This window comes from Ambystoma mexicanum, chromosome 8 (assembly GCF_040938575.1).
Source record: "Ambystoma mexicanum isolate Mex_15411 chromosome 8, UKY_AmexF1_1, whole genome shotgun sequence".
Lineage (NCBI taxonomy): Eukaryota > Metazoa > Chordata > Amphibia > Caudata > Ambystomatidae > Ambystoma > Ambystoma mexicanum.
The window spans coordinates 1402611185-1402637954 of NC_090929.1; the positions used below are offsets into that span (position 1 = coordinate 1402611185).

At 46.4% G+C, this 26770-nt stretch overlaps 1 protein-coding gene across 1 annotated transcript in view; it reads left to right on the forward strand.

Annotated features, from left to right (window-relative positions):
- The window catches only part of PYROXD2 (pyridine nucleotide-disulphide oxidoreductase domain 2), a 984036-nt gene that overhangs the window by 91569 nt on the left and 865697 nt on the right, over nucleotides 1-26770 (forward strand). The window contains exons 2-3 of the mRNA XM_069611541.1: nucleotides 866-885; nucleotides 1475-1568. Of these exons, the coding sequence (XP_069467642.1) occupies nucleotides 866-885; nucleotides 1475-1568 (114 nt within the window). The remainder of the gene's footprint in view (nucleotides 1-865; nucleotides 886-1474; nucleotides 1569-26770) is intronic.

The window sequence follows — 26770 nt, forward strand, 5'->3', positions numbered from 1 at the left end:
GTGTGCACCCTTTCACCATGCAGGCACACCCAGGCAGCTACCCACACATTTAAGTGTGCACCTTATGATGATGTGTGTGTTGCCGGGTGATGTCTACAGGAGGTGGGGGTGTTTGATGCTGAAAGGAATTTGGGGGCATTATCGTGGCTTGCATTGCATGATCAAGCTTTGGCATGTTGGTTAGTGTGTAGGGTAGCAGTCGAAAAGAGTGTGCATGGCATTTTCGCCATGGTTCAAGGTATCAGAGACATGAGGATGCTACTAATTTAAAGGTACATAGGTGTTGTTTATGTTTCGAGGATCAATTATTTGTTAGTCACATAATAAAGTCACAGATATCAGAAACAAGTGGCAATCGTCTCATATACAACCAAGTAATAATATGTGATTTTATATTGATTTATATAGCACTTCGCAGCGAATTCTTCCTGCTTCTAAAAGCTGCAATGACCTGTGTTCTTATTACACAATGTAATGGCATTCTATTTATGAACCCCAGAAGGGTGAAAGGCAGAGTTACCCTTGCTGTGGGATTCGAACCTGTGAAATTCAGGTTGCCCTCAAGTGAGAGGCGATCACTTAACTTTTGAGAGATCCAATAAAGAAAAACATTGCAACATGAGATGAAGTGTGGGGAGGGGATAACGGTTCCTGAGCAAATTATCTATTGTGCAGCAAGGATCAGGTACTCTTTAAAAACATATTGCACCTACGCTTCCAAGAGTGCTTGTTGTGGGGTGAGATGCATTGGGGTGTATTGTGCGCGAGAGGAGGGTGACTAGAAGGCATGCCATGACAGCTGCATTGCGATTGCATCGTGTGTAGACATATTTGTGAACTCGTTTTATTGTTTTCTCAATTTCAGGACACAATGGGCTCATAGCGGTATGTATTTTATTTCCTTTTTCTCATTTTAAGTTATTTGTTATGCCCCAAATTAATCTCTTCTCTATCTCTAAAATTGTTGATTTTATTTTAACAAAGGAAGAAGGTTGTTCAGTAATAATTGAAGATTCTAACCTTAGAAAATGGGTGGGGTAGATGACAGCAGACCTTCATGGGAGCTGCCTGATTAACAGCCCATTGGAAATAACACCAGTGTACATTGACTCGTGACTGTAGAAGTAAATGTTCTTTCATTGCATATGGGAAATGTGCTATGTGTTCTTTTTTTAAAACATTTGTCCCATTTTGTCACTGTCCTCTGAGACAGCAATGCAAAATGTGGTTGCCCAATTTTGGGCGTCCACAATTCTGTTGAAAACCACACAGATAGTTGGAGGGATGCATATTCTAACTTGTCATGACACCTTCAGTAATCCATTAAGATTCATACCTCTTATCCTTCACTCCACACACCCATTTTGAAATAATTATCACACCCTCATTGATTTGCATGTGGGGAGTGGAGCCTTGCTTGTTTTGATTCACATGAACAAAGGTAGACAATAAAACAATATTATTCCTTTTACAGGCAGCCTATCTACAGAAATCTGGGGTGAACACTGTAGTACTGGAGAGGCGACACGTGATTGGAGGTGCTGCTGTTACAGAAGAAATTATCCCTGGTATGTAGTGGTTTTTAAGAGATGAACTGGTGCGTATCTAATGTTTAGACACTAACAATTCATTTGATAGTCATTTATTATATTTATCAGTACCATTCTTAATATTTTGAACAAAAGTATAATTCTCTTGCCTTATAAATGACTAATTGGCGGAGGCAGCAGTCGTTCCTCACTCGGGATGTTCCCATACATGTCTGTGCTGGCTGCACCAATATGTGCCAGTGTTCCCACATAAGAACATTTTCATGTTTGCTTTTCCAGAATGCCAGTAACGATACCACAAGGAAACATGTCCATTCTGGATCTGCCAATATTTGCAAGTATCCCACGTAAGGTCATATACTCTTTTTTTGCTTTGCCCATAACGGGAGTACAAAATGACATGCCACAGTAAGAAAACCGGATGGGTGGCTCCACAAATGCACCCCCAAAGAAGAACACTCATCATGTTGGTGTTGCACTGAATACCAGTAAAAATGCCATGCTACAGTAGTAAAGTGTGTCCTTTCTAGCTCTGCCAATCTATGCCAGAATCCCTAAGTAAGAACATAGCCCTGTTGGATTTGCACTTAAAAGTTAAACATGTCATGCCACAGTAAGAAAACATTTATCATTTATTTTCTGGCTTCATAAATGTACCTCCCCATGTAAGAACACTCATCATGATGGTTGTGCCGTTAATGCAAGCAAGAAATTCCATCCCACAGTAAGAGGACGTCCAGGCTGGCTACCCCAATGTTGTAAACTCCACCCTTACCCCTCCGCCACATATTAATACTAATCACATATGTCAGTAAGACATGCCAAGCAACTGTCCCCTCAGCACACACACTCACACACACACCCCCCACCCCACACACACACTCACTCATACCCTTTCACACACCAGTCACACATGCATACAGATTCTCTCTCAATCACACACGCACCCAGAACATTTACACTCCATTTTCACTCATAACCATACACACCATTCACAATTAACTCTCATTCATATACACACTTACAGTGTACATGCACATATAGACGGAAATCCCCCACAAGCACACATATATGCATATATACACATCCTCGCACGCATGCATACACACATACAAAAATGCTTTTTGTTCTTATCTGTCACTCTCCATCACTGAATAAAATGTAACGCTATCCCTCAGCTGCTCTCCAGTCTTCCACTCCATGCAGACAGAAACCAGAAACCAGGGAGTGCTTCCTGGTTCCCAGCATGCATGGGGGAAGTGGAGCACCCCCATCCTGATGGCCAAGAAGATCTAAATGTGCAGCGAGGCACAGGAGTGTCCCTTGTACACCTTTGGGCATGCAGTTCCCCAACCTACATCCCCAATGGCCATGCGAGGCTGGAAAAGTAAAATGCCCACCCTTGCATGGCTCATTGAGCATGCACCCTGGTGCTGCTTGAGTGGGTGGTCATCTATAGATTTTTGGGGGCCTTGCCGTACCCATAGTGGCTATTCATGGGTGCAGAGGAAGAATCTGATATGGGTGGTCAATTGGGAATTACTTGGCCGCCTGGAACATTGGGGTCTTGACCCTGCTTGATTGTGGATAAGAGTCTTGGATTGGAGTGGGCCCCGACCCTAAGAGGAACCGTGTGGGACAACGCTATAACCTCGCAGGTGGAGACAGTGACTCCCCGGCTGGGACTGGAGGCGGAGGACCACGTGGTAGTATGCCGGTTTGGGGATCGGTACCCAGTGGTCCATAAATGAAATGATACGGGCTCACTGAGACGCAGCGTGCACAAATGGAGAGGCAACCTGAGTGAAGAGCCCTAGCAGAGAGAGGCAGGATCAAGGCAATGGCAATCCAGGCTGGAGGAGCAGAGCGCCACCCGGTGCTTATTGATGTGCCCACCCCTCCGAAGGCTGTTCAAGGTCGTGGCGAGGAGTGAATTCGGGAGTGGCCTGGACCCTGTCTTTGTGACCACACAACATCTCTCACAGCTCCCCTGCCCGAGGAACCAAGCAGAGTGTGACCCTCCCATAGGAGACGGGCCCCAGTTGGAGCATAACATCTAGGCCGAGAAAGGTGCCCAGGTGACCGTGAGATGGCCGCTTGCAGATCCAGGCCTCTGGTGGCAAAAGAACACTGTACACAGAAGGATGCTTATTTTTACGATGCACCCTGGCAATCGTGAGCAACTGAATTACTGGTCTGGACAGGAATGAGAGAAAGCCCCCCCCCACAAGATTAGTGCACACCAGCAGAAGGTGAGGGCCTCTGTGGGCATACTGTTGAGGATACTGACCTCCGATAAGGAGCACAGCTGTTTCAGGGACACAGAAGCAGTGAGTGCTACTGGAGGTAGAGAACTCCCAGCATCATCGGTCCTTGGAGGTTTTCATTTCTGGGAGTTGAGAGGTGTTTAAGGCCTACCTATACTACCTGGGAATGGACTGGCTTTCGGAGACAAAATCGGCCCCTCTGAGTGTTTTATTTCCTCAATAGCATGAACTGTTCTCCCGCCAATGAGGCCCCTTTTTGTTACCTGCTACCAGGTGCTGATGCGTGCATTGTTTGTGTAGCGGAGCCGCTGTATAAAGCAGGCATTCAAAACAATATTTTCAAAATGGGTGTTGTTGCTGTGCATAATCCTAGCTTTTGGGAACTTGGTGTGTCTGTCGATCACCAGTATGAAGAGGTGGAAAAGAAATGCTCCATCCGATTATCTGAAGATCTCCATGTTGGTGGTGTGATGCGTAAACTCGTTGAACAGATACGGTTCCAGTGAACTGCAACTCCCAGAATCCCTGTGGGAGCCACCTACAAGTCCCAGACCGGATCCAAATGATGGAGAACCAAGGAACATTTCAATCCAAGATACAGTTTGAGCTTTGCCATATCCAAATAGCAACCAGCGACCCAGAAAAGCATAGATCCCACCACAACAGCAGAAACATTTCCTTCCAGGGTCACAGCATGACAGAGTAACAGCAGGGTTACCATCAGAGATTGTTGTTGAAACCACTGCTTCAGAGTAGCACAGAACATCCAGAGAACAGAGTTCGAAGTTATTTGGGGCTCGCCTTCCTTCCTTCCTCCTCTGCTGCTGGAGCTGTGCAATACCCTGTTTCTTCAACAACTTGTTGGACGTCGTACACCTGATTCTTCTGCGCCTGTCTTGCTGCTAGGCCTTAAGATGAGTTCATTGTGCATTGTGCGGTTTCTCTGTCTCTCTCTTTCTCTCTCTCTCTCTCTCTCTCTCTCTCTCTCTCTCTCTCTCTCTCTCTCTCTCTCTCTCTCCCCCTTCCATCTATCTGCCCTCTCCCTCCATGGTGCTCTCCGTCTTCCCTATTTACTCTAACTGTTACTTTATCACCTAGCCTGCCTCTTATTCGAAGCCTGGAAGATAAAGGTTTAAGAAAGATCTCCTGGTCTCCAACCCAGATCTCCCTATTGCTGACACCTACGACAATGCTTCTTCCAGGCAGACTTTCACTGACATCCTCTTTGTCGCTCCCTCTCAGGACCTCTCGACTCCCCATATAGTCTCAGTCCTCTCCCTCTTCTCTTCTTCACTCCATTAATGGTGGAAGCAAATGGTAAGTACTCTTGGCACACTTCCCATCCTCTAGGTGTATCATTCATGTCTACCAGAATGGCACTGTTATGGCGCAGGGCTCTCAGCCCAACCTCCTTCTTCTTGATAGGTGTCTTCCGTATTTATCAACTTACTCTTATCCTCCCACTCCTCCTTCTGCCACTCTCCTGCCCCCTCGTCACCACCGACGGGTGTATCACATCCGTGTACCCCTCCTTGGAAGAACTTCAAAGGTGGCAATCAGCTTCACTTAGCTACCCTCAACTCTCGCTCTGCTGTTAAACACTCCTCTGACATCTGTCCCCTCCTTGAAGACTTTGACCTTGACGTCATTACTCTTACTGAGACATGGTTCTCTGCCAGCCATGTCACTGCTTTGGACACACTCCTCCCTGATGGCTACACACTCCTCTCTAAGTCCAGGCCTCAACTGTCTGGAGGCAGAGTGGCCCTCATCTTCCCTAAATGGGTCCATGCTACTATCATGCCCACTCTGTCCTACTCTTCTTTTGAATGCCTCTTCTGCAGGCTTTGTGTCTCTCATATCCCCTTGCTGACTCACCATCTACAGGACCCCTGGTCCAATTTCCCTTTTTCTTTCAGAGTGGGCTGACCTACCTCTTTTCTCCTGGCTTCTACTTCCAAGATTCTCTTCCTCAGAGACTTCAGTATTCACTTTGACTCTCCACTTGTGGCCACTGGATTATTCTGCAGCCTGTGTGACTCTTTTTCCCCTCACCATTCTTCCCTCAGGCCCAACACACTCAGTCGGACACACCTTGGATGCTCTCATTTTATCTGACATCCCCATCTCCAACCCTACCACCACACCTCTCTCCTGGTCTGACCATGCTCTCTCTCCTGTCCTCTCCCTTGGATCTCTTGGGTCCCACAGCTAAGCCTCTGTCTGCACTGCCAGCCTCCTTCTACACCTTTCGACCGATGAAGCAAGTGTCAGTTGCTGCTTTTGCTGCCACTTTCCTTCCCCCTCCCACTCCGGCCTCTGACTAACACACAGACACGGCCCTTTCTAATCTTCACCTCTCCATCTCCAACTCCCTGGACATCCTGGCCCATGTCATGAGGATCCACAAGAAGCCTGCCTCAGAGCGAAACACCTGGTATGACTCTGATCTAGCCTCTGTGAGTTGCTGAATGGAAGTGGCAGGATTCTAGCACATGCCCTGACACACAGGCCTGCTGCCTGCTCCAAAGGCAATACAGACCTTCAATCCGCTTGAAGAAGAGGGCCCATATCCATGCCTGCATCTCTGGAGCCACCAACAACACAGCTGAACTGTTCAAAATATGCAAGGAATTCGCCATTCCCACTGCACATTCCCACTGCAGTCTCCACTTCTCCTCTGCCATCCCTGGCCCTCTGCACTGCACTGGCCTCTCACTTCACAACCAAAACTCAGGATATCCTGTCCTCATTCTCCTCTACCTACTCTCCTCCCTTCAGCCTCTCCCACTCTCAGGCCTCCTTTGCCCCCCCTGTCCCCTTCCCTCCTACTCTCCTCCTTCTCTCCCATAGCACCGGAAGAGGTCTCTCAGCAAGTCGCTCTATGACAGGTGCTCCCCTGCTACTCCAGTACTATCAAGGATAACATTGCCTCCCTTGCTCCAGCACTGGCTGATTTCTGCAATTGCTCCTTTGCCACAGGCTCCTTCCCACTATCCCTCAATTGCTCCTTTGTGCATCCTTCCCTCAAAAAGCCTTCTGCCGACCATTCCTGTCTGGCTAACTACTGCCCTATCTCCATTACCCTCTCATCCTTGGTAAACTCTTGGAGAAGCTGATCATCTCCCAACTAATCCACCACACTGAATCTGTTGGTTGTCTCCATGGCCGCCAGCCTGGCTTGAGAGCAGCCAGTGGCACAGAAACTGCTCTCCTGAACACCTGTGAAGAATTGCTCTCAAATTTTGATTCTAACTGTCCTTCCGTTCTCATCCTTCTTGATCTTTCCTCTGCCTTTATCAATCATTCCACCCTTATACGTTGTCTCTGTTATATCCTTGTCATCACTATCTGGCACTAAACTGGTTGGCCTCCTTCCTCACTGACCATCCTTCCTAGGTTCAACTGGGCACTTCTCTCTCCTCCACCACACTCTCCACCTCCGGGGTCCTCCAGGGCTCTATCCTCTCGCCATGGCTCTTCAACATCTACCTTGCCCCTCTGGCTCACTTGATCTACACCTTCTCTCATCACTTCCAATGTTATGCTGACAACACACAGCTCTCCTTCAAGCTTCCCTCCACTGCTTTCTCTTCTTCCTCTCTCTTTCCTTACTGCCTGACTGCTATTCAGGCATAGTGCACTGCTAATGATCTCTACCTTAATGTCAGTAAGATGGAGATCCTTCTCATTAGGAGCCCTGCTCGCTCCTTCCATCCTACTCTCTGGCCGCCCTCCATGTGTCCCCTCCCCTCACCCTCTTGTGAGGCTAAAAACCATGGGTCATCTTCTACTCCTTTTTCTCCTTCTCTCTTCATACCGTGGACCTTGACAAGAAGGCCGACTTTCAGCTGCACCTCCTCAGAGGCATTCTCCCTTTCCTCACCTTTCCCCAGAAACTGAATCTCTCCAGAACTCTGGTCCTCTCTAGGCTGGACTATTGCAACAGCCTCTTGCTCAATCTGACTTTATCCACCATTTGCCCCCTCAACTAATCCAGAATAGGACTGCGATATTTATCCTTGGCCTCAAGCCAAAGGAGCACATCTCTCCAGCCCTACAATCTCTCCACTGGCTCCCTGTGGCTGCAATGATCAAGTTCAAGACACTCTGCATCATCCACAAGGCTTTCTGGGGTCTGGGACAACACTACATCCAACTCCCTCTCCTTAAATACCTCCATGCTAAATCCCTTCAGTCTTCTAGCTCCATCTTTCTGCAAACTTTCTGCACCTCCAAGCAGAGAGTGGGTGTAGATCTCTCTCTTCTGCAAGAGCCGCCCTCTGCAATGGCCTCCCTACTCCTCTCAGGCTTGAGCCGCATCTCCTTAAGTTCCGGAAGCTTCTCAAGACCCTCCTTTTCTCTTCTTCCAACCCTCTCCCCCTGCCCTGCTAATGTTGCCCTCTGCCGCATTGACTGGCTGCATGGTCCCTTCTGAATCCTACAGGGAACCAGGCCCTTCTTGCCTAGTCTATCCCAGCACCCCTGTCTCCCTGACCCCTCTAAACCTTCACTTGCCTTTCCTGGCCCCCTTACTCTGACTAGCCTGGCTTGGTGTGCATCCCTACCGGGTCTGGTCCTCCCCCGTCCTCGCATTTAGCATGTGGACCTTATTCCCTGCATCCCCTTGCCAACCAGGCACCAGGGGCCTTTCTTACCCTCACCCCCTTGCACATGTATGCCTCTTCTATGCATGCACTTCCCTTCCCACACAAGCATTATCCCTTCCGCCCCAACCGGCACTCCCCTCCCCCATCCCCACTCCCCCTGCACTTCTTGTTACTACTACTGTTACTGCACTTGTATGGCACAAGGCCCAGTAGGACCGTTGTTGTTATTTATCCCCCCCACCACCTCTTTTGTCTTGTGGCGCCTTGAAACACCATTTGCTGTACAGGCGCTTTATAAATACTCAATAAATAAATAAATATGTTGTGCTCATGCTTTGCATATCTGTTCATACCCCTTCATGATATGATATGATATGATAGTTTATTTATATAGCGCCTATACACAATGTGTTTCAAAGCGCTTCAAGGCAACAAGGGAAAATACAATGACATTCTTACAGGCCATGAACAGTAAGGATGCGAAATTAACTATCGTACTCGGCCTGATGACATTTCAGATAGTGCAAGAGCTAAGACATAGATAAGGAAGGGAGAGGGAGAGTGGGAAGGAAATGGAAACAGACAGGCGACTACCGTACGAGGCCTGACGACATTTCTGGTAGAGCTGGAGAAAAACAAAAGGTGAGGGAGAGGGGTGCAGAAAGGGAGGGGAGGAACAAAACAAGCGACTATCATACCAGGCCTGATGACATTTCAGATAGTGCTGGAGGGGTGGTGGGGAGGAAAGAAACAGTAATGGAATGGTGGAGGAAACAGACGAGGTTGCTATGATATTAGGTCCAGGGACAATTCTTATAGAGTAAGTGCATAGAAGAAAGTAAGGGGAGGAGATAGGAAATGGGAGAAGGGAAAGGAGGAGAGAACAGAGAGTAAGCAGTCAAAAAGAATGGAGAAGCAAGAGGGGAGAGCGAATACAATTGCAGAAGTCAGTAGTAACACATAATGTTTCTAGCCAGGATACAAGATGAAGATGGGAACAGCATGATTCAGGGCCACAATGAGTACAAGATGCAAAGGAAGTCCAGCATGAGAGTTGAGAAAGGGTGATGCACCGTGAATGAATGAAGTCCATAAAAGTCAAATCCAGCATTGGCCACATGCGCCTGAAGATTCTGCTGCTGTCCGCTACACACCCTGGCTACTGTTTCTACTGCCTGTACCGCACATTTTGTACTTTGTGATTTGGCTGCTGATCAAATCTCGCTCCCATACTTCACCAGAGCCAGTTGCTCCTGCTTTATATTTGGGCGTTTTCGGGATGCTCTGTGGATTCTGATGCTTTTTACGGTATTTAAACAGGACTACATGCCATCAGACCCTGCTCCTTTTTCTATTCATCACCCCTTCTAAACCTCACGTAGGATATTCCTGTTGCCTTATATCGACATCAGAACTGCTTCTGTCTATATGTGCACCTGCACGTAGACTCTGGGTTTATCACTACTGAAAACTGGGTTTGCATACTGTGGTATCAAACAGTTGCCCTGTATTATATTCCTGGGGTACAACTCGTGACATCCCTGCACTATCGCTCTTTTTGGAATACTTTACAAACATTTAATTGTACCTCAGAATTTCTCCCTACGACCTGTTGGCTGCTGTAATGTCGCACCTTGTTCTATTGCGTACACCTTTTGATATTATCTCTTGCTCTCCGTTCTGCATCTTGATGCTGCATTGTGATATTTGTGTCTCCTTTACCTTTTCATCCAGATGGCGCCTCCTGACCACCTCTTGCATCTATACTGCTCAAGCTTACATTGAGCCTAGCACATCCTGCGCCTGTTTCTATAATACATCACACCATTCCTTCAGCAAGCACACTCATGGGCTAACCCATACTTCACCCATGGAACGCATCCGTAAAGAGCCAACTCACTGATGATTTGGAGACAAAGGGCCTCATTCCGACTTGGGTGGTAAGGCATAACGGTCACCGATAAGTAGACCGGTGCCGTTAAACTCTTACCCCACAAAATAGGTCCCTTTCAGAATTAACTATGAATCTTTCCGTAGTAAATCATGTTGCAGACTTCAAGGCTGTGCATACTGCCTTTTTAAACGGATTACTAAAAGTCTGGAAACCCTTATTGTCCCATTCACCTAATTATTCACAATATAGAAAGGGCCGCAACTCCACAACCACTCGATGTGTGGGTGAGAGGATGGCATTCCTCCGAGCTGGTGTGAGAGAGCGAGAGAAGAGCTTGAGAGAGAGTGGGCGCGAGGGAGAAAAAAGGAGAGCACGGGGATTTGGGGAAGGGCTAGCAGGAGGAGGGGGCATAGACGGAGGAGCAACGGCAGGAGGAAAAGTGCAAGATCGGAGGGGGTTGGACAAGGAGGGTCACCTGGGAGCAATGCCAGTGAGAAAGGGGTGGATACTTCTAGGGAACCCCAGTGAGAAGGAGCCCAGTTTGAAACCCCAGCAAGCACTAGGCACCTGTGGAGGACCTGGGCCAAGAAGCTGGCAGGAAACAGGCAAGGGTTGAAAATAAAACGGTGGCAAAGCAAGTTAGAGGGCCTTGCTTTATCCTTTAAATGTTGCTTAAGCAAGTTAGGGATGTGATATCCCCTTAAATTGGCAGAGAGAGCAGAGCGAGATAGCTCCATGTCGAGAGAGACAGGGTTGGGGGCTAACACTAAGGTGCCAGTGAGGAGGCTCTCAGCATGACCCCAAGAATCCTATAGATGACACTCTTATGGGGCACCAGTGTTTTGTCACAAGAGTAGCTAGTGCACTGGTGATCTGTGGGTGGAATTCTGCCTGCTTAACGTTTTGCACTGCTGCATGACCCTGACCCGTTTCTCCTCTGTCTAGCACACAGCGGCTCTAGCGCTCATGTGTTGCACGGCCTTATCTCGCTAAGAAAAGGTGACATTGTACTTGATGGCATAAAACACGTATTAACACAAGGAATTGTTATTAATGCATGTTGTTATATAACATGTTTCAGAAAGCATTATTCGATAAAATAGAACGTTAACATCAAATGCGAATAGATGAATGATTGAATAACACATTTAAAGGTAATCACTTTAATCTAGGTAGGATGCATTCAGTGGTATTTGGAAAAACTCTGTCATTGCCTAATATTGGGGAAAGATGTGAAAAGGAGTTAGTGAAATCTGAAAGCAGTAATTCTGGAATAGTTCCTCTTGCTGCATCTTCCACCCCATTTTAGTATTTCTCCTAATGATGCTTTACGTTATCTGTGTGAATTTGCGACAGCTAAAACCTTCGGAATGTTCCCCATCTCCTATGTACACATTTTAATGTTAGCAGTAGGTACATCCATTAAGGATTGCCATGAAAATCAATCTGCAATAAATGGCAAGGATATGAATAAGTGTTGCGGAGCTGCTTTCTGACAGGGCCTAAGGCCAGACCCACGTCCTGCTTCATAGAACCCAGGGCTTGGGCAGCTTCCCTTCTTTGTGATCTCTTCTCTCTGAGTGTGCACACGTGGTAGAGTGCCATGCGGCAGCACACTGGCAGCACATTCCTCCACTAACTCCAGATGCCACTACCACTAACACGCCTAGCAGGCAACCCATTCTGGGGAAATGCTGGAATGGGAAATGTGCCCCTGCCCATCCTTAGAGTGGGATAGGTGAAAGAATACACCAAGATGACCTGGCCGTTCATGCAGAGGTTACTTACCACACGGCTGTCATATGGCCCGTTTGACAGGGATGTTCAGTACCACTCTGTTTCAACAGTTAATTCCCTGAGAAATATCAGTGTCCCAGGCTTTCAACATTTTTTTCTTCTTACGAGGGCTTGAAAGCATACCAGCCAGGACAGTAAGATGCATTGAGTGTGCTCATCCTGTTTGAAATAAATGTGGTTTGAATTCGCAGGAACACTGATTCATACCATTTTATGCGCTTTGGACATACCTACTCAGTTTTCTGGGTAAAACCACCAAATGTATTTATAGTGCGATCAACTTCAATAGGCCGTTTTGTTATTGTAGGAGACGTTTATAAGAAAGTATGTATGTATGTATTTTCTATTGGCTTCTTCTTTAATTTGATTTTGGAAAGAATTTAAGAACTTTATGTTCCCAGATTACTTTTGATTTTCGTTAATGTGTTCTAGCTACTAGATGATGCATTCCAAGTGCATTGTTTCTCCTTCTGCTTGCTATTAGGAACTGCCTGTATTGCACTCCAAGGTTTACATAAAACTTGAGGCAGTGTTGCCTGGGCCAATAGAAACACAGCACATAGTATATCTAAGGTTGGATGTACAGATTTCCTCAAAACGTCAGGGTGCAAAGCATACACGTGACATTGTAAACAGTAGAGTGAGTGAATTTAAATTGTACACAAGTGAACTAGTTTTTTTTGGGCCAAAAGTATGTTGTGGGTGGCAAATTCTGAGCACCTCCATTTCACCTTAAATGGTTCTCCCTGACTAACATAAGGTTGTATGATTATCATAAGGCTGGGGTCAGCGCTTTAAGTGGGCCTGGGCTAGGCGTCTCCAAATATTGCCCTTGAGCTAGGGCTCTTAGAACTGACCTCCATGCCACATTTCTTTAAAAATATGAGTGCCAATACTGCTCTTTGCCAATAGATGTCACCTTCAGTAATATTTAGAATCATAACATCAGTTGAAAAAACATGAAATTAGGTACTTTTTAAACAGGAAAGGGAAATTATAAGAGGATACATTGTTTGATTTTTGGCACACATTATATTAAAGTATTTTCATTAGAATGCTTTTAGTTTTTATCTATGAATAATGGATTTCTTTCGGAAGAACTGTGGGTTTGCATGGTGTACTGACCCCTTTTGATGTGATGTTCCATTTCATATTTGAATATATTCATTTTGGTCTCCATTTGTACGCACTTTAACCATATTTAAATACGTCTTTTTTAAACCTGTTTTTATTAACTTTAAGCTTCATCTACATTACAGAAGAAAACAGTATTTGACCCCCCAAAACCACGCCCCTCCGTACCGGAAGTGTCCATATCTTGTCTGCATCCAATATTCTAATTTTATGCAGGCACCACTGGAGCATGTATTCACTTTGTAGATATGATAGAACGTGTCCCCATTCTTGTTTAAAAGACTCTAGATTTCCCAGACTGTGGTACGTTGCCCATTCCATTGAGACAAAGCTCCAATCATTCCGCAACCAGCTCTGAATTGTGGGGCTCACCTGCTGTTTCCAATGTTGTTCTATCCCCAGCCATGCTGGGATCAAAAGGGTAATAAATCCCTGTTTCTGTGAATTGGTGAACGCTGTCGACCCTGGATCCCACATACCACACATCCAAACCCTTTCCCCCAATTGCTCCGTCCCCTGGAGCATCTTTTACATCTGTCATTTCACCCCTGACCAAAATACTTGAATTATCAGACACTCCCACCGTATGTGGGCCCAATCCCCCACCATTTGACACCCGCTCCAGCATAAATCTGATGTCGTTGGAAACATTATATGAAGCTTTTCGGGTTTATAGTGCCACTGCAACAGCATTTTCATCCACACCTCCCTCACCTGGAAGCCCCCTGTCAACTTCGGGATTGCCGCCCATAAATATTCCCACCGTCTGCGATGACTTCCCCGAGCGTCCTTTCCCATTTTTCCATATATGTCCATTGAGTCACTTCTCCATTGTCATTCAGGAACCTGTAAATGGTTGATACCAATTTTCTTGAACCTGTATGGGTTGTGATATATCCCTCAAACGGGGTCAATTCTCTTATTGCTGCACCCTTAATTGTTTAGTCAGTTAACCAATGTTTTAATTGAGTGTTTATCTAAACCGATCACCCCCTGTTAGCCCAATATCCCGAATGCACTCCTCAAAGATCCTTAGGGTCTGACCCAAAAACATATCACGTATCTTCAGATCCAAGCCTTGAATGTCCCCTGTGCCATCCCCGGTGGAAATTCTGGGTTCCCAAACAATGGATGAAATGGGGAGGGATTTTCTGTGAGCGCCCCCCGCTTGACCGCTGAGTCCCAGGCCTCCACACCCACAACAAGGACTTCACTAATCTTGGTGTTGGGGTGCTTATATTTCTTATACAGCCACAAAAGTCCTAATGTGGCTGATCCTGCACTGCCCTATCCTGACAAGCCCATATCTTTAGTAGTAGTAATAAGCTTTATTTTGGCAGCATCGCCGTAAAAGCAAAGTATAAGGAATCTGATAGAACCATTTAAAACACAGGATTAAAACCATAAAATAGTCATTTACAATTATGAAATACGTTTCATTCTCAAGCACCAGGCGTTTTTCAAAAAGGCTAAATGGGTTTGGAGGTCGGCAGGATTTTGACTAGACAAGAAGAATTCCATCGATTATTTAGTTCTCCCTAGGTTGTCCTGAGGGACTCCTGAGGGACAAGCCACTTGTGGCGGATGTTCCTGTAACGGGGGCACATAAACAAAAAGTGCCCACGGTCTTCATCTCCCTGCCTGCAGATTTTATACAGGGGTAGAGCACCATTCCCCCAGCTGCTTACAACCGCTGCCAACGGGAGAATCCTCAGCCTTGCTTTTAAAAACAGCGTGCTTCCTTGTCATTGGAGCAAGATAGATATTTTTCTTGCCCAAACGAGTGCTTCTGCTTGATGTATTCCGCTTTCGCACCAGCCGTGCTGATCTCTGTGAATTTAACCTTATAATACCAGTCCCTGTATCTCTGCTTAATGCAGTCTTTCGCTGCTGCAGGGTCCTGGGGTTCAAGTATAATCATAAGGGGAAGGCCAAGTTTCCTAATAAGAGCGGAGACGTAACTAACCCATGGAAGGGCTCTAGCGCCATCTTGGGCAAGTTGGTCAAAGAGGAATTCCTTGTAAGTATGAAGGGCAAGTGAGGTGCACAGTTTATGGCAATACATTAGGGATCGGAGCTCAGCGTCGAAAGCAAGACCGTCCACCGCCATTTCTAATCTTAGAGGAATAGATGGGGCACTCCTTGGGAGAGCAAGGAGATTTTTCAGCATTGCCATTTTCCTCTGCTGCATCCTACCAAGATCAGAGTGGCCCCAAATTTCTGCTTCATACATAGCGAACGAGTTTGCACAGGTCCTTTTGACTTCCGGGGCCTTGGCCACTGCATTTCCCCCATAATAATTTAGGAAACCTCGCACCGCCGCCCCTTGCCTTGAGTAGTTAAGTAGGAATTTATCTATCTGTCTTTTCCAGGATACTGTTTCATCAAGACGGACCACCAGGAAGTCATAGAATGATAGAATGTGACTCTCTCAATCTCAACCGGCCCCAGACGAATTGGGGAAAAGGATTTCCCGCATCTTTTGGACCAAGGCATAGCCTTTGTTTTGTTCATATTAATTACAAGGCCCGACCTCGCTGAAATCAAGGCGAACAAATTTAGCGCCTTCTGAATGCCTCCTCTGGTCCTGCTTCCCAGGACCATGTCGTCTGCATACAGCAGGATGCCAGTTTTCCTCACTCCTAGCATAGGGGCATCCATGTCACATTGGGAAATCTTTTCAGCAATATGATTAATTTATAGGCTGAAGAGCATTGGGGCGGCAATGCACCCCTGCTTGACGCCCCTTGAAACCGGGAAGGGCTTGGATAGGCCTTCACCACCTCGGATGCGTACACAAGCGTAACTTCCTACATGCAGTCTGCGTATGGCTGCCAACAGATTGACAGGGAGCCCCATTTCTAATAGATGGAGCCATAACGTGGATCTGGGGATAGAGTGAAAGGCTGCACGTAGTTCAATGAACACTAGGTAGAGATTTTGGTTCCTAAGTGTCACATATTAATCCCTGAGTAGAGATAGCCTAAATACTTGGTCGACCGGGCTAATGCCTGGTCTGAAGCATGCCTGCAGATCTGAGAGGGCATTTCTTTCAAGAATCCAAGCCTCCAATTTTCTTAATAAAATATTTCCATACATTTGGGAGGCTACATCATTAAAGATATAGGCCTACAGTTTTGGGGGACTATAGTTGCACCTCGCCAAGATTCGGGTATGAGATGAGGACTCGTAATGTTTAAACAGATGTTGTAGAACAGGGCCCCCTATTCTTATTTTGGAACAGAAGAGTTCCCCCGGAATTGCGTCTGGTCCATGTGCTTTCCTCATCTTCTGTGTGCCGATTGGTTCCTCCACTTCCTCTAGGGAAATATCCAGCACATAGTGAGACAACAGAGCATCCCATCCCATTTGTTCAGGGTTGGGCAATAATTGTTCATCTGAGTCCTGGTAAAGGGACTTAAAGTGCGAGAACCAGCGTTCCTCAGGAATACCAGGAACAGCAGCACAAGACAGACGCTTTCTATGCGTGGACACTATCTTCCAAAAGTCTGATGCGTTTTTTGATCTAGTCGCTAGCTGGAGTTCTTCCCATTTTGTGTTACGGAACATTTCCCTTTTGCCTTCCAACAAGGCTTAGGATTTATATTTTTATTCTCGCATAAACAGCCTTATTTGGGAGGCATTCCTGCTTTCTATCAGTTTCACAATTGAGAGCAGCTCGGATTTCTTTTGGTGGCACTCCCAATCAAACCACCCATTTGTGACGAAGTGCTTGGCACCCTCGTAACACCTGATTTGGTCACAAACAGATGTAGCTCACATACCAGCTGCTGCCTGAAGACACTGGGGGATGATTCGGTCTCAGATAGCAGGGGCTCAAGGAGCAGGACTAACAATGTATATACCTTGCTGATGCAGTTCCTTTCAACCAAAACCGACCACAGGATCCTCCGCTGCCTTCACTCTTCAGGGCGGGCAGGCGGTGTCCCTGGTAGATTGAAAGATAAAACAAGGGGGTCATGATCACTTTCGATGCAAGGGATAACTTGAAAATCATCTGGCAGCCCCCAACTTTCGGCATGTAGCCGAATGTAGTCAATATAGGTTTTGTAGTTCCCTGAGGCACACGTCGGTTTTTGTGGGATCTCACGGGGGACCTACCATTACAAGCTAGATATCCCAATACCAACAGCTCCTAAATTAGCCTGCCAGGATAGGTAGTCTTGGGGACACATGGTCGATTAAACGGCCATGGTATCCTGAAAAACTTGTCATACTCCTTATATAGATACCCATGTTCTTCAACAGTTTCTAGCTGCATTTTAAAATCACCTAACACAATATGCAGGTGTTCGCTGGTGCACAAGAACTTCATTTTTTCTAAGTCTTCAAGGTGAGTTAGTACCACAGCTTTGGGATCTTCTAAAGCCCTCACATAGATGTTTACAATAGCAAGTGAGTTTTGAACCTCCACCTCCCTCTTAACGGTAAATAAATCAGGGGATGTGGAACAAATTAGGGTTTTAAATCTACTTAGTGAGTCTTTAAAGCATGTTAACAGCCCCTGCTAGGCCTACCTCTAGATGATTCTTTGCTGGGGAACTAAACACCTTGCAACCATGAATCACTTCTGATTGCAGGAGCCAAGTCTCTTGAAAGCAGATGATTTCAAAACTTTCCAAGAATTCTTGCCAGACTACATCTTCTTTTTTACTCTTGAACCAGCCACATTCCAGCATAAGAGATTACAGGGGCTTGAGAGTATAAAAGGAGGTTTTCTATGGAGTTGACTCACTCGGTCAGTCAGTTCTTTCTGCCTTAGTTCCTCCCTTGTCATCACATCAGGGACCTCCGTCATGGAGGTAATGCTCCATTGTACGCCAGGGGTATTAACCCTGCTCAGAGCCCTGGTTGGGGGGGCATATATCATTCACCCATAAACTGTCTCGGTGGCACGCTTAGACTGGCCACCAGAACAAATGCTTGTTGATTTTTTGAGTTTACTGTCCAATTCCGACTTGGTTAAATCCAAATCGAAGGAGGCTCAGTTTTGTGCATGAGTTGTCCCTCCTCGGCATTGCTTATGCCTGCTCCCACAAGTAAGCAAAGTGGCCCGTGCCAAGAATCAAGTGTTTTAAATCTTGGTGTACTTCGATGCCTTTGAGGAAGAGGGCTGGAACAGAATTTAACACACAAGTGCGAAAATATAAATTAGAGATGCTAAAACGTACAGTGCATCCTCGCAAAATCTACAATCAGATATAATCCTTGTTACTGTAAAAACCCTAAAAGAAATATGAGTCACTTCCAAAATGTCACTCGTTCTCTTATATGAATTCTTATTCCTGTGAAACAGACCTTTGAAGCAGCAGGTGATATTGTGATTTCGCCATGGGGCTAAAATGTCTATCGGGCCTTGTTCCAAAGTATCAACTGTCTCTGCTTCTTTAGCCCGCGAAGGGTGGCATTAGTTCCCCTAGGGTCGTCCTGATCCTGCCCAGACTAGGCAACATGCCCAGCCTGCCCAAATTTCACAGAACAGGTCAGATTTGTTCAGAATAAGCCTCGCTCTGGACTGGGGGGCAGGGGCTCCCAGGATCGTCATGGGAACAGGCTCTGAAACAAAGTTGAAAATTTGCCCAGAAGTATCATTTGGTGCAGATCTTGCTGCACCTGCTGGAAAATTCGGCTCGAGGGAGGTGGACTGGTTAGCCCCACAGGTGGTCTTCATACAACTGCTAATTTGATAATCATTGTCCACTTTTTCTTTTGTGCTTGGAGCGGCAGCAGTGGATGGCAGAGAAGAAATTAACTGACCTTCAGCTATGCAAATTATAGTATTCAAGCATTTGTCAAGCCGCTGTTCGTTTCTCTGTTTATTTTGCCTGAACAAAGCATGCAGATCTACTAGTTCTTCTTTGATCAATGTTAGAGTGGACTTTATTCGACTACACAAGACTTCCCCTTGTAGCCTCCCCTCCTGCGGGGTGATGTTAGGACTTCTTGTAGGCAACTCTACAATGGAATTCTCAGATGAGTATGGAGATAGGGGGCGAAGGCCATTGAGATTGTGGTACTGGGCTTCTGCAGTGGGGGAGCTTGGCTGGTTTCTTCATATCAACTCTTCATCATCTTCCCTGTTCTCATCATGGGTTTGGGTGTCTCGTTGCTCTAAGAGGGCTATTGCTCCCCCTGGGAATAGTTCTGATCTCCCGTTAAGACTCCATGTGCCTCCCTTGGCCTGTTTGTCGTGAGACCACAATCTGCCTCAATGAGCGACCAAATACTCTGCTAGGGTTTGAGGCAGGTGGGCGACTTGATCTTGAAGATAAAGGAGACAGAAGAGATATGGGAGCTGATAGAACGTCGGATGGGTCCACGATGATATTGTCTATTTCAGGGATAGTTTTAAAGGAGATGATCGTGAGGGATTCCAAAGGTAAGTAGGCACTCATGGGGGTCATAAGTGATAGGTCTCTCGCCTCGCTTCGCTGGGTGGTGAAATCAGGGGCATTGTTACTCATGGAAAAGTCCTCCTTAGACCCCTCCCTTGGTGCACCAGTATCGCCTACTTGCTTATCTTCCCAACACGCAAGGCACCTTTCGTTATAGAGGCTATCTATGGAGCGTTCTAAGGCTTCAATTGTTGCTTTATTAGAGGAAGAGGAAGAAGAGGAGGAGGAGGAAAAGGGGGGTATACCCCATGGATACAGTGGACGGGCACATGTACCGCTCTGGGCAGGTAGAACATTGATGACACTTGCACCCCTGCCTCCCAGTTCTTTGGGCAATGGGCCTATCCAGGGGCGTACCAGGCTGTTTGGGCTTCTTAGGGCGCTTGAAGCACTTGGCGCACCTGAGGGGTTTGGAATTTCCCCTGTCTGACTTGGTTGGCAGGGCTGCAGCTCCTTGTCCTGGGGCATTCCTACCGTTGTGTGCCCACAGGGTCCACAGTGTCCAACCAGCTCAGCTCCATAGGTGGGTGTAACTTGGACAGAAGGAGCCATGGCTTGCTGATCTACCCCCAACTGGTTTACTCCCAACTGCCCCTGGCTTCTGAGAGGCCATCTAAGGGTAGACTGTGTCAGACGGGGCAAAGTGGTCCACTTAATAGGAAAGGCGAATGCTGACGTTGCCCTTGTTCTCCCTTTCACCCTGCGCGTTTTTGAGTGCGGGGGTTGAGATTGGAAACATCATCCAAAGCTGAGGTGGAGGTTAGTGGTTGGGGGTTAACTGTGACGTGCCAGGTAACTACTAGATGACTAGAAGACTATGAGACTAGTAAAATTTTGGGTAGCTCCGAAAAGTCAGTAGCCACTAGTACCACTGGGCTGCTTGCCCCCTGACCCCTTGGACAATACTAGTTTCACCCATTAGTACCAATGTCGAGGGAAGGGAGACCTACAGAGGCCCACAGAGGCTGCAGTGGCTCCAGTAGCAGTGGCTGAAGTGTCCCCGTTCCCCAGAAGCCCCCAGCAGCACCTGCAGCACCTGAAACATCAGGCAGCTCAGAGCCACGCACTGCACAGCCTCTCGCTCCAGTCTGTCAGGACCAGCAGCCCACCACCGGGGTACTGGATGTACTCACCATGGGGGTGGGCGCTGCTGGTTACAGTCCAGAACCGGATTAAACCGGGCCAGGTCGGGCAGGCAGAGCGTTCGCACAGCCTTTGGGTAGCCTTCTTTTTCTTGCAGCTATAGCCCTCTCACCTCCAGAGCAGTCAGCAGACAGGGTGGGCAGAGATGGCAGGCAGGCAGTCAACAGTTTTTCTGCACCCCTCCCGGCTCATAAAACACCTTTTCAGGAGCATCGGAGCCTTGGAGCTAGTGTCGTTGAGTGCTGGAAGAATGGACTCAAATGCCTCGTTCTCATGTCATTAAGTGCTCCAAACTCAGTTATTAAGTGTGCTAGAGTTTCCCGAGGATCCTGACAGAGCCGACAAGCATAGTTACGAACCAGTTTTGGTTTCTGTCTATCTGTAAGTTCCCTTGTTGGGTCAAGGTTAAAGCGGAGTCTCGAGTCTCATAAAGTCTTGCCTCAAGGCTGGTGAAGGGATCTTGCTCAAGTATCTAGGGAGGTCTCCTCGCTGTCTGTTGTCTCGGGATATTCCTCCCCCACTTTTCATTAACCGAATCTGTTCTCTTGTAGAGTTCCAGTCTATGTCAAATAATTTTTTCTTAACCAGGGCCTGGTTTGTGATTAACAGCTCTTCGTTTAGAGCAGAAAATGTTAGGGTTTTGACACGTGTTTCTCCATTCATTAAGCAGCTTTTCACTGTTGTTAGTCAAGGCCTTGTGCCTTACCCACTCCTTCATGATCCTCAGTTTGGCTGCCTCATAGTATCTGCAAAAATGTGGAAATGCTAGTCCCCCTCGATTCCTTGGAGCCATTAATGCAGTCATAGCCACCCTTGGGGTTTTATGCCTCCATATACATGTCACTGCAATTCTTGTGAGGGATTTAAAATAACTGGGTAGTGCTTGGAAGTAATATAACAGTCTCTACAATATAGCCACCTCAACTGATGACATTGTCCCCACCATGAGATTGCGAGGGGATTCCTCTTCATGAGATCTATTTTAATTTCTGAAGAAGTTGTGTCGAATTGGCCCCATACATCTGTTCCATTGATCCTGTGAGGATTGTGTCCAAATATTAAATACATCTTTTAAACTATCATTGTTGCCCTTTCATTGCAGAGAAAAACCTGATTGGCTCTGTTAGGTTACTCCTTTCATTTCGTTTCATTAACTACTTGGGATTTGAAGCTGGACACGCCCCTTTTTAGGCCCTGACCCCAAGTATTGCATCAGGACACATTAGAACCCCGATTTCTTATCCCATTTAAAAACTCTGGCAGGAGCACCAGTTGTGGTGCAGGATTATCTGTGTTTGTGGCAGTGTGACCAATCTTCGAGTGATAACGCCACCCTTTGAGGCAGGGTGACTGGTACATGAGGTAAAGGGAAACGTATGAGACCAGGTGGCCCTAAGTGCTAAGGGTGAGCAGGTTCACCCTGAATTCCCAAAAGAAATCATTGTCGGCTCCCTCCACTTCTGCAAGTTATCAACCTGGGAGCAATGTGATCTCAATCAACGCAAGTGCTTTAAAGTGCAGTAACCAGCATAGTACAACTACATCATAATATTTTAAAAGCACAATAAATATGAATGCGACAAAATCCAGAAAAAAATATACTTATAAGCATATAGTTATGAAATATACCGCGGTTATCAGTTTTTAATCCAATAAGGAATGCTTGATCAAATTAGTTAATGGTCAGCTTAATTGTCCCTTTCTGTTCTTCAAGAAATGCTTATGACTGAAAATGAGCACCGGATGCGATTTGATCAATTGAAAATCCAAACTACGTCTGTGAGATGAGGTTCGTGGGCTGAGCTCAAATGCACAGTGTAGCAGGCACTGTGAAATACAAAAAATGACAGCCATAAGAATTCATCTCTTTTTTTTAACTGAACTTTACATGATGAAACTACAATTCCAATAAGCCTTTATTGACTGAGTCCATAGTCCTTCAACACAGTCAGTATAAATATGTCTCTTTCCCATTAGTTGTCGTCTTCTGTGTGCTGCTTTGAATCAGGCCTGTGCCCGAATTTTCTGAGCCTCTAAATAAAGACGGGCATCCAACAGCCCCCATAGCTGAAACATAAGGAACATAAGATCAGGGAGGGAAGAAAATAATCATCAACACAAAATCCCCAGGGAGGGATGATCCTTGCCTCTGTGCCCTTAATACAATCTGAACTTTTTTGTCATACCCTAGCAAAATTGCCATTTAATTACAGGGCACAAAGGCTTCCTACTATGCAAGTTTAAGGCCTAGTTAGCACGGTTGAAGATGCATAATCACTAGGTTTACAATAAAACCTGCTAAACGCTGACTCCGAATGCCTTCAAGATGTCTTCAAGGTTAGGCCCAGCCCAAAAGGCTTTGGATGCCTTGGTACCCCTAGCGGCGAGTGCCCCAATGGAGGAAACATTTACTCCAGCCTGAGACATCACCCATCTGACCCACCTAGCCAAAGTGGGCAGACAATATTGGTTCGTGTGGCTTTCTGTAGGAAATAAACAATCTAAAGCAGGAGGTCTCAGATCCTTAGTACTAAAGATATAATGCTTGCGACATTTCACAACACACAGATCAGGATGAAATTAGGTTTAACCTACTTACGTTTTCATTTATTACGCACATTGGAATATTGTGGTGCTTGGCAGAAGATACCAATAGATCAAAGACTCTGTTGAATTTGTGAAGGGGAAATTGAAACAGATCGTCATATTCTGACTATGTGTCCCGCCTTTGTACAAGTATCTTTGAGGAGCTATGGAAAGTTCACACACAAAATAGACTCCATCAAAACTGAATATTTTTGGAAAACCCTACATGTAGCAACTTCCCTGGTTATTACTGGGGCAGCGTTTCATGTATGGAAGGAAGCACGGGAAATGTGGCATGAGGCAAATTGATTTGATGTCTTATTGATTTGATTAAGTGTATCTCAAACGAGATTTATATGTATTTGACAGTATTTTTTAAACTTGTTCTTAATACTTTTCATTGTATTGATGATCTTGTTGATGTAATTTTCCTTTTCTTAACGATATTTAAATATGCTTAAAGTCATTTAACTAAATGCACAATAAACTTAAAGAAAAACGAATTTGAAATTTAGGATAACCTACCGATCTGCAACCCATTTTGCTCTGCTGAGAAATTGTGAAACACTGCCCCCAAAGGAGTGAAAGAACAATCAGTCAGATCCAGAGGCAACATGTCTGAAACCCTCTTTAAAGAGTAACCAATTTAGCGGACCCTGCTTCCAAATGGGAGATAGCTTTTGGAGCCCCAATCCAAAAATTGTGTCACAACCAACAAAACAGAATATCTCACTTGATAAGGTTTACAAATATGAAGGCCCTATATCAGGTAACACAGCAATGGCTGTTGTCCCATGGGTTTACCCCCTCACCCAAAAAGATGTTGAGTCACAGCCGCTGATCAATACACATTAACCATTCAGTAAGTGAGTAACTGAGCTAATATGATATGATATGATATGATATGGCATTTGTAACGCGCCTATACACAAGTGTTTCAAGGCGCGATGAGGCAGGGAGGTGGGAACAGGGGAGACAGACAAATGATCCTACTAGGCCAGGTGTCATTCAGATCGCGCAAGTGCAGGGGTAAGAGGACGGGAAAAGTGCAGGGGGGAAAGGGAGAGGGGAAGTGCAGTACAAGGTGATTAGTAAAATACAAGATAAATAATGAGGGCCAGCTGGTGGCAAGTGCAGGATAAGTGCAGACAAGTGCTGGGAAAGGGGGCTGTAGGGATACAGAGACAGTCCCACAGTGCAGGGGTTGCCAGGGAGGCAGTGCAGGGGAGAGTGGCTGGGCCAAGGACCGAAATTGGTGAGTGGCCCAGTTGCTGATTCAGTACAGCTACAGTGATTTAGCAGGGGAGAGGGGGAGAGAAAGCAGAAGCAAAGAGGAAGGTTTTGAGGTGCTTCCAAAACCGTAGATGGTTCCCTTCAAGTTTCAGGGAGGCAGGAAGGCTGTTCCAGAGGGAGGCCCCTGCTGCGGAGAGAGATCTCCCCCCAACTCGTTGCTTGGAGAAGCGGCTGACCCTAAGGGAGTTGGAGGAGGAAGAGCGAAGAGCTCGAGAAGGAAGATATTTAGGAAGAGAGAGTTGAAGGTATTTCGGCCCAAAGCCCCAGAAGGCCTAGTGGACAATGCAGAGGGTTTTGAACTTAATCCTCGCAGCCACAGGGTGAAAGTGTAGCGATTTCAGTCCTAGAGAGATACAGTCCCTTGGCTTGAGGCCAAGGACAAGTCTCACAATCCTGTTCTGGATGAGTTGCAGAGGGCGGAGAGTAGAGGCAGGCAGATTTAGATAGAGGCTGTTACAGTAGTCCAGCTTCAAGAGAACCAGGGCTCTGCAGACAGTGAGCTTCTGGGGGAAGGAGAGGAAAGGAAGGATACCTCTGAGGAGATGCAGCTGGTAGTGTGACTTCCTAGAAACGTCAGAAATGTGAGGAGAGAAGGAGAGTGTGGAGTCGAAGATGACCCTGAGGTTTTTCGCCTTGCAGGTAGGAGCAGGAAGAGGGCCAAGATAGGCCGGCCAGAGAGCTGCAGGGAAGGAGGGAGTGGGTGTGCCGATGAGTAGAATCTCAGTCTTACTGGCATTAAGGCAGAGGTCGTTGGCGGCACACCATTCCTGGATAGCAGAAAGACAGTCAGAGATGAGTGAAGGAGAAGAGGAGGCCGAGGGTAGCCTGAAAATGAGCTGGGTATCGTCCGCATAGCACTGAAAGTTGGGGCAGAGAGCAGCCATGCGGTGGGGGAAAAGTGCCAGATACTGGTTGAACAGCCAGGGAGAGAGGTTAGAACCTTGGGGGACTCCACAGGTAGAGAAAAAGATGTCAGAGAGGAAAGACCCCAATACAACCAGAAAGTTCACCACCTTGACTGCAGATGCTGAAAAATAATCCCGACCTGCTAGGCAGATATGTAAAGTCACCTTATTCGTTGGGCCCAGGATTCCTTGAGTAAATACTCAGCAACTGCTGAAACCCGCTGGGGAATCTGAAGTCTTCCAAGCTCGCAGGAGTAGGGACCATTGGAAGATGAGATAGTGACGGAGCCCTTTTGCATCCAACAATATGTTTTCCACGTACATAGATTCACAGGGATATCTGAGCATATTACTAAAAGAATTGGGAACCAAATTTGGGCCGGACAGAACTGAGTTATCAAGATTACTTCTGACCTAGGTTGTACTTGAAGAGGTACTATTGGGATCAGAGAAAAAAGGAGGAAAAGCATAATGCTATCCTTTCCCCCAATCCGGAATGAAGGTATCAGTGGCCAATGTGTCTGGGTCTTGCCTTCAACTGAAAAAACGAGCGAGCTGTGCATTGAGATGGGAAGAAGGTAAATCCACATGAAAAGGACCTGAGACCTACTGAAAAACCAGTGAACCATTCCTTGAATTGCTGGAATCCCTCAAATGTCGAGAGCACCAGTCTGAGCTGAGGGAGCCCAGGATGAACTCTGCCCATACCCTGGTCTGACTGGGAAGAGAAAACTCCCCAAACAGTTTTGCCAAATCCACCAGATCCTTGGATCTGGAAGCCCCCAGCCGGTTGCTAGGCCTGACGGCTGAAACATTGTCCATCCTGAGGACAATGGAATACTGAAATGTATGCTTGAGAAAGCACTGGATCATAAAGGACCCTGCTAGAAGTTCTAAATAATGTATATGCATTTTGACTCCTCTATGGACCATGGTCCACTAAATTCAGGTGTCTCCACATCGTGTCCCCCCAACCCTCCAAGGAGGTATCTGACTCCAATAGTAGACTGGGGACTGTGGTGAATATTGCCCTTCCATTCCATGCATCTGTGAGTCAACCACCATGAAGGTTCATGTATGGCTTCCCTTGAGAGAGGAATCCAATCTGTATACGTCTATCCTTTGTGAAGACAATCAATCTTCTTTCTCTATAGAGCTCTGTAGTAGAGAGGACC